The 8,894-nt window shown below is 40.3% G+C and overlaps 1 protein-coding gene across 1 annotated transcript in view; it reads left to right on the top strand.

The window, feature by feature from the left end:
- The window catches only part of LOC108753842 (kinesin-like protein CG14535), a 259,756-nt gene extending 251,073 nt beyond the window's left edge, over positions 1–8,683 (top strand). Inside the window, exons 7-13 of the mRNA XM_018495775.1 lie at positions 923–1,135; positions 1,372–3,006; positions 4,162–4,410; positions 5,031–5,486; positions 5,728–6,000; positions 6,898–7,164; positions 8,021–8,683. Of these exons, the coding sequence (XP_018351277.1) occupies positions 923–1,135; positions 1,372–3,006; positions 4,162–4,410; positions 5,031–5,486; positions 5,728–6,000; positions 6,898–7,164; positions 8,021–8,193 (3,266 nt within the window). The 3' untranslated portion in view covers positions 8,194–8,683. The remainder of the gene's footprint in view (positions 1–922; positions 1,136–1,371; positions 3,007–4,161; positions 4,411–5,030; positions 5,487–5,727; positions 6,001–6,897; positions 7,165–8,020) is intronic.
- The last annotated feature ends 211 nt before the right edge of the window (positions 8,684–8,894 follow it).

Genomic DNA, 8,894 nt, shown 5'->3' with positions numbered 1-8,894 from the left:
CTCGGGACAGTACGCGCATGATACGAAATGCATCTATTTGAAGTACTACAAGTACTTGTAGGAAACTTGGCTTTTGTCATTTCTTTATGATTGAAACATTACAGGTAACTAATTGAAATATTATAGGTAACTAATCTCATGTCTTATCGCTAGTATAAGAAGAAAAAAATAGAAATGAGTGCACAGTAGGTGCATAAACAGGATGTTGGTGAACTAATGGTACAATCAGGAAGGGATGATTCTATATGAAAAAGTACGTTGAAAAAGTAAAATAAAATTTTTTTCATATGAGGCTTTGTTCCCGAAAAAAATCGACTTTAAATATTTGTCGGGTACCGATTTAACTGATAAATTAAAACACCAGAACATGTTCATAAAAATTTACGTTTGAAAAGCATAATTGTATATTCGACGGAATGGGTAACATTTTTAATAAAATTGATAACATTTATGCGTGATGCGACGATATTCTATTTTTATTATACTTGTATATTTATTTTGGATTACCCAGTATAATAATAAATACAAACATGAACCGAAGTAATAATCTACAGCAAGATCTATTAAATCATGACATATAGTTTTATATAAAACAAATTTATTTTACCTTTTTAACTTTTTTTTTCATGATCTTCCCTGTTGAACTATCAGTTCAGCATTCTACATATAATGAAACATATTTATATTACAATGTTATGAGTAAAATATTGAAAATTTTATCGCATTAACTTGAAGAATTTCCGATACGCAACAACAATGCGCAAATAAAATTGCGCTCGCGACAGATGCGAGGTATTATTATTACGTAAGGGAATTCCTTGTGAAACTTGCACCGTATCTTCTCCGCGATGTATTATATTATGTGAGATACCGAAAGCGCCAGATAAACGTTATATAATATCGGCGGTCCTTTTCTTCCCAGACTCGGAACAGTCGCCGGCCGTGTACCTCAGAGACGATCCGTTGTTTGGTACCCTTCAATTGCAGCAGCACAGCGAGCTCCGCGCGCCGACGGCGGAACGCGCGGCATTCTACCTCGATGCAGCGGTTGCCGGCCGTCAACGAGAGGACGGCGACGCACATATGCTCTATACGTTACACGTTTACCAGTACAGCGTTGCCGGCAAGGGTGGAGGTAAATAATTCTATCTCGAAATCGCTATTCCGCTTCCCGTCCGAAGGTGGAAACGTATACCGTGGAAAAGAGATTACTCTGTATTACTCTGCAGCATCTCAAACGCTGATTGCATGCATTCCCCTTCGCTGTTTCGGAGTTCAAGTATACATGATATTCGCATTCGTTATTTTCTCGCGTCCCTCTCGCTTTATACTGATGATATTCGAAATAAACCGTGCTTCTCGACTGTGCAGTTGCCGGTGGCAGAAGCCGGTTGCACTTGATGGATCTGGGAAACTCGGATCGCGGGAAATCCTCGGGCGGAATTCCCCTCTCCGGTTTGGGCAACATTCTGCTTGCGATTTTCAACGGCCAGAAGCACTTACCGTACAAGGAACACAAGCTGACCCAATTGCTGAAAGAGTGCCTCGGCTCTCTGACTTGTCATGCGGCTATGATAGCTCATGTGTCACCCAACGCCCAGCACTACACCGAGACATTAACCACTGTTCAACTGGCATCGAGGATCCATCGGATGCGACGCCGGAAGATCAAGTTCGTCGGCAGCAACACGCAGGGAACCGGAAGCGGCGGCAGTTCCGGCGAAGAAGCAGCTCGGCAGAACAGCGAATGCGATCCGAGTTCAAGCGATTTGTCGGCCGACACCGTGATCTATGTTGGGCCGAGCGCTGACGACGCCACTGACGGCGAACATCCACCTGTTTATATACCCAGCTTGAATTCAGGTGATAATCGTTGTGCAATGGGCAGAGTGCTTCGAGGTTCCGCCGCCGAAAGACCGAGCAAGATTCCTGAGGAGCGCAGTCCAGCCCATAAGCCCTCGAAAGTGGTGAAGACTTTGACGCAGACCGCATCGAAGCAGACCTCACCAGCGCACAGCGTAACGCCGAAGGCAAGTCCGGCCAGGAAAAATTCTTCGTCGAAAAACGCTTCGGCATCAAAGGCCAACGATTCACCTAGTAAGATACCAACAGTAGCGCCTAGTGGTGGATCTGATGAACAGTGGATAGATGGACCGAGGATCTCGAAATCGAAAGTCGCGGAGGCGAGACATATGCTGAAGGAGGCTCATCACAAACGAGAAACGTGGATCGATGGACCAATGCAACTGACTGGCGCGCCGGCGTTGCAACTGCACACGCACTCCTCCGGTTATGGTTTCATGGACAGTCACAAGAAGAGCATGATCAGAAAATGGGTGGAAAATCAATCGTCCCAAATACAACGAGCAAAGCACGCCACGCCACGACTCGAGTCCTCAAAGATGTCTTCTGGTCAGTCATCCGGTCAGTTCAAGGAGCTGACTCAATTCAAAACTTGCGGCGGTGCGGACGACGACGACACATCGTTGTCCACCGCGGAGAGTGATAGTTTGAAAGCGAACGAGATCGAGGACATAACTGAGAAATTGAGTGCCAAGCTGAATCTACTTAATGTCAAGTCTAACACAGATTCAGGATTAGATCTGACGGCAAGTCCAGTGATGGATGATAGCATCGAGAAAGGGAAACTTGATCTACCGGATGACGAAGATGACGATGAAGAAATTGTCGTACCTCCTCCACTGCCACTAATTGAACCACTTAGCAATGGAGTCAGCCGAGAGGTATCCATGGAAAGTCTAAATCTGTCGCACAAGGACATTGTTCTACCCTCCAGACACTCGTTATCATCTGAGGACGAAATTTTAGAGATCATCGAGGTGGAGGACTTGGAACCAGTACCTATGCAAGACTCGTGTTTACAAGTGACCGAGGAGGACATTGCGCTCTGTATGGGTGAGAATCCGTTGCCCGAAAGCGATCAGGAAGAACATCCTTTAAGGATTCTTAGCCAAGAGAATCTCACCGTGGTATCAACTTTCACAGGTGAGTAAACATTTTCCAATAATCATTATGTTATGAAAGAACTCTCCAAGAGCTCATATTTGAGAATAGGATGATCCGACAATGTTTTGAAGTTATTTAATGCGTCAATTTTAGTGGAGAAAAAAAATTTTATTACATGATATTTAAAAAAATTTTTGAATCTAACTTCTTGTAGATATAAAAAAATGTTTACATTAATAGAAGTTATGCATGAATATCAAACAGGTCTCTAAATTAAATTTACACAAAATTAAACAAAATTGCACTTTCAAAATACATTTTATTATAGAGCTCTATTTTGTAGACGCGACTTTTATTCTATGCTGTAAGATTTTTATTTATAAGAAACAGAATGTGCCGCTGCGCCCATTCAGTGGCAATACCGCGTAATTGCTTACTAATCGCATTTATAAACAGATATCATAAACAGTTTTTTTTTTAAAAAACATCTTATAGAACGACGATTTGATTTCATTTTTAAGAGATTTTAATAAGGTCTTTAAAAAGTCATCTTAAAGAATTTTTCCTTTCAATTAACAATGTTCAATAGATTGTATTCCAAAAGAAAATTATTACATGTAATACTCTTTTTCATTGCAACAATCAATTTTAAATGCATTGCGTTTAAATATTGATTATGATTCAGAATAAACATTTGTTGCATCTTTTTAATTTTCAAAGATTAAATAGTTCGAAACAAATTAACAAACATTTTTTGAAAATGTACGAGCATTTTCACCCTAATTTTAAATAGTTCGATAATAATTATAAGTTATAGGTCATTTTGAAAGTCACTAAAATAACTTTTGTAAAATGTTTTTCTTTCGCGTACAACTACTTTAACTTTCGTCCCCTTACGATTACTTTCGTGGCGAGCACTTGAACAAACTTCTATGAAAACTATTCTCCACATCATCGTGAAATTGACTTTTCGACTAGAAGTACGTAATAGGCCATGCGGTAGGAAACAATAATTCACTTCTCTTCGAAAAGAGAAACCCCGATGTAATTACACGTCGCTGTGTCCGTTCTTTGAACCAAAGTGGACAGCTGCCTAGTATCGTTTTTCTCCATCGTTCTTATCTGGCGGCTTCTCGCGCAGCAAAATATGAACCTACACGAGCGGAAGGTGTGAGACGGAAAAATTATTTCCAGACTCTATGTCGGTGATGTCGGACACGGAGAGATACAGACCGCATTATCCACCGCCGGTCGGCGCGGGTGTTCTACCCAGACCGTACTTCGACCACGAAGACTTCCTCGAGCAAGAGACCAGGCACAAGTTTGATCAGTTGGCCCGCCTTCACGAGCTCTACCAAAGCAAACTCGCGCTTGCCAACGTTTCCAACTCCGTGACTTACCAGAGGGAAAACTCCTCCACCGTCAACGTGCGAGACGCTCCATGTAAGTTTCGCGATTGAGTGTTCGGTCAGTCGCGCGAAGGGCGGCAAAAAGAAAGACGGAAAAATACCTTTTTCTGTTAACAATGTTCTGTTATCGAATTCTCCTGCGGAGACGCGTTGCCTGTCTATTTACGCGTTATACGGAAAGAACGATTTTGCTAAAGTATCTAAAAGTTTATTTAGATATAAATATGAAAAGAATTTGTTGGTCCATCTAAATAGTTATGTAGCAATCTCAAGTAGATGAGCAATGTTGAAGAAGTTTTGACATTCTAGTAATTAGTTTGCGTGTCCTACATAGTTATTTTGTGATGGTCCAATAAAATTATTTTCAAATCTATATCTAGCTAATAGATATATAGGAAACCCAAGAAGCATAATAAAAATGCGATAATTGATAGTGCTTTTATTCACTGTAGTTCTATTAGTGATTAATGAAACAGATTTAGAAAAGCCGAAATACAATTAAGTTTCGATAATTCGAATAAAAGGTTAACTTCACGATTTGTCGGCTAGGGGCGAAAAATCAATTTTGTAAGAGTAATTAATTTTAATCAAGGCACTAAAGCCAGCTATTTGCGGTCTACATGCAGTATAACATTAACGCAGGACAAATTCCAGCAGCGACCGTCTTCCGTCCGCCGTCTCGCTGTCAGTCTTTATCCCTTTCGGATGTCTTATTCAACGACAACGCGAGCAATCACGGCAGCATATACAGCGAACCCGCGTACATAGCAGGAAAGCCCGATCAGGAGAAGATCTGCGATAATTGTCGTCAGAGCATGTCTAGGCCCGCCACGGCCTCTTACTGGTACCCGAGTAGCGTCGCTCATCTCGCCAGTCCCAGAAGGTACTGCGGTAAGCTAGGCGACTGCAATATCTCCAGTTTGAGGCATCCGGACGGTGCGTCGAATCCTAATCTAAAGGAGGAGATCGAAAGGATACCTGGAAACGGAGCGTCCGGCTCGGACCCCGAAGAGGAATATATCGAGGCAAAGAAGCTGTTTACGGCTGCCGAGAGATCCGAGAGAACAGTTACGGGGAAGTCCGATATAGAGGAAGATGTGAAGATTCAAGGTACCCGATCCAAGATACTTTATGATATTTTTTAAATGCCTTTACATCTCTTATAGATATTTGCAGTTTAATTACATACTGCTCTCTTACTTCAAAAGTGACAGAACTTAAAAAAAATGTGATTTTTAAATTGTTATAATACTATGAAAAAGTTAGATCGCTGCACGGTTTTTTAGCATCGAGCACACCACACATGTTTCTGGAACATTACCCTATCAATATAAACGTCTTTGTATTTCAGGCGGTTCACCCTTGCTATCAATGCCATCTCCGGCGCCGTCTTCCGGGCGAATGCAACGCAAGATCCTTAGTCTCGGTTCCTCGTTCGGGCTGAACAAGGAGGGCTCCGATTCCGGCGCGGATACAACGCCACGAGCGGCCAAGCTGTCACCGGCCACGCTGTCCAGACACCGTGCCGAAAGCTCCGGTTACGATAGTATCGTTAGAGATAGCGAGACGAGCAGCATCGCCAGCGACTCGTCCCGACAGACTGGCGCGTTACAGGAACATCAAGGTAAATAATAAATACCTTCCGACTGTCCATTTTGAAAAAGAATATACTGTTGACATCATAACTACACGAACGAATTTTGCTGAAGCATCTAAAAATTTAATTAGATACATATCTGAAAATAATTTGAGTAATAGGACTATCAAAATTATTATGTAGAATATTCAAGCAAAGAGCACACACAATGCTGAAAAGTTTTGATATTCTAGCAATTAGTTTGAGCGTCCTACATAATTATTTTTGTAAAACGTGCATATTCGAAAATAAATTAATTTACTTTTTTAAAATGAAATTAAGACGAAAATCCGACAAAATTGCCTGCGTAAAATAAGACGTAGACAATTTCAGAAAAATCCACTTCCTTATATTGTCTTCCTTATATATAATCTATACATACAAGCGCGGTCAATCGATTATTCTAATTATGCGCTGTATGAAAACCTTGTCGCTCTATCGATTATCATCTTGCTGTAAATTGATGCGAACTCCTTCGTTTTTCTACACTTCAAAAAGTATTGGTGTGGGTTTAACATCATGCGGTGTTTATATAATTCTTATCGCGTTGGTGTTGATATAAATATGTTTGAATGTGAATTTAACATATCATAGGTGTGGATTTAATGCCATGATTGAAAACTCATGGAGTTAAATCTATACCATGTTTATATCAACATCAACATGTTGAGAGTTAAACACCAAACAGTGTTAAATTCACCCCCATATTTTTGGAAGTGTACCTGAATTCTACTAATATATACGCAAAGGACGAAAGTATCGTCGCGAGCCTTCATCTCCCTAAGAAAGAATAACGCAAACCCTCTAAAACAATCCTGCCGTACGATGATTCTCCTCAGGTGGCGCGCTGGGGGTTCTAACTTCGACGTTGTGCGGGTGTTTCAGCGGTGGAACAGCGGGCGGCAGGGTGCGGGCCTCGGCGGTCGCTGGCCCACTGCCGGGCTCAACTGGGGCCGCCCGCAGCGTCGGCGATTCTCGCTTATACAGGCGAGGACGTAGACATCCTGGACAGGCGCGCGCGGGTGCGCTCGAATCCACGTGGAACGACATCCAGGATACACAGCCTTCGCCTGCGCCAGCGCCTTCTTAGGCTGGAACTACGCGATGCCAAAAGGCGACTTATGGTACCAGATGCCCGTTGGGACTACAATCGTAAGTATTCAGCTTCTCATCATATAGAAGATTTGAACGAAAATTTTCGTACAGTTATTTTCAATTTTATCGCATTGCAATATATACTAATTGTTCCGAAATAATTCGTGCTTTAATAATTTATATCGCAATATTTATACAAATAAACAATGTGCATAATTGATTTCGTTAGAAGGGCATTAGAAGGACTGAATTTGACGACTCTCCCTAGAAGGATCGTAGAAGCCAATTTGATTCCAAGCGCATTTTTTCGTAAATAACAAACAGAAAGAAACGTATAGATAATTATATTTAATGTTTTAATAATAATATCATTAATTTTTATTAAACATTTAAAGTCATAAACTTGTAAATAAAATCGTAAAATATATGAAAATGCAATATCAGATATAAGGAAGTCAAATTAGCTACAATGGCTCTTTTAAGTAAACAATTAAATAAAAATTCGAGCGCTTTTATATATAATTAAAAATTTTTTTAACCAAAATTAAAAACATGAAAAATGATGAAAAGTTACAAAAAAATATCACATCATATTTGGAAGCAAAGTTGAAAGAAGTTACAGCAGTTTGAATTTCGCCAAATTGGCTGCTTCGATCTTCTAGTGTTAATCAATTTTTGTAATATTTAACTTTTAACTTTTCATGTGTTTGAATAAATTTGATTGATCACATTCGAATAGCATTTTATACATATTTATGTATAAAATTATACAAATTCAAACACAAAACTTAGAAACAATAATAAATTAAAGTAGAAAGTCAAGAACGAACTTATGAAATCAAAATAAATATTGATTACTGACACAAAATTTTAAATGCAATCACATATATTTCATTGTTTGTTTCAAAAATAGTGTACGTGGAGGACAGTATGGACTGGCGGGATCCATCGTTTTTGGAGGCCCTAATGGCTGAGACATGTATTTTACAAAAGAGGGTAGAGGCCTGTAAGAGTCACGTTCTTCTGGTCACTTGCTTTGATTCCTGCCCTCAAGAATCGACATCGGCCGAGATTAAGATCACCTAACGTAGACTCAGATCAGCACGCATGACGGCGTGTTGATCACCAATCCCGCCCACCTATCTACGAATTTAATCGTTGAAACGAGACGAGCGAGGTCGCCGAATAGGATGAAATAAAATTAGCAGATAATGACGTCGATGTCGCTCGACTCCGTCCAATAGTTGTTAATGATATATTGTGGTATCGTCATCGTCATCGTACGTCGTCACTATTGTTAAGTCTAAAACGGTACTAGAAAGATTTTAATAAAGAGGGAGCTAAAGTAAAAGTTTTACCGAAGTATCGCACACGTACACGCACACGCACGTGTCTTATCGAAGTTATATTATCGGAGTTATAACGAAAAGTGTATTCGTGTTAGAGATTTCGCGGTTGCTTCAGTTTCAACGATGTTTCTCAGGATACTGAACAAAGATGTTAGATAATTTTCGCGGTTGTTGCAATAGCGAAACGAGTCTAAGTTTCAAACGCGATATTTGCGCCGTTATATTGGCATCAATAAGTTAACGTGAGAAGTTGATGCTTTGTTCTTATGTCTATTATTCATCAGAGTTATTTAAAACTCCCGCTGCCATTTTCTATGCCATTAATAAAGTATAAGAAAGAGATATTTCCGATCTAAAGACTGTTGGCCAATCGGCCGAACCACATATTTATCGGGAACAGCGACAAATAGAAACGGATAAAGATGCGCATAGATTTCT

This window comes from Trachymyrmex septentrionalis, unplaced genomic scaffold (assembly GCF_001594115.1).
Source record: "Trachymyrmex septentrionalis isolate Tsep2-gDNA-1 unplaced genomic scaffold, Tsep1.0 scaffold72, whole genome shotgun sequence".
Classification (NCBI taxonomy): domain Eukaryota; kingdom Metazoa; phylum Arthropoda; class Insecta; order Hymenoptera; family Formicidae; genus Trachymyrmex; species Trachymyrmex septentrionalis.
This window is presented reverse-complemented; position numbering and strand designations above follow the sequence as displayed.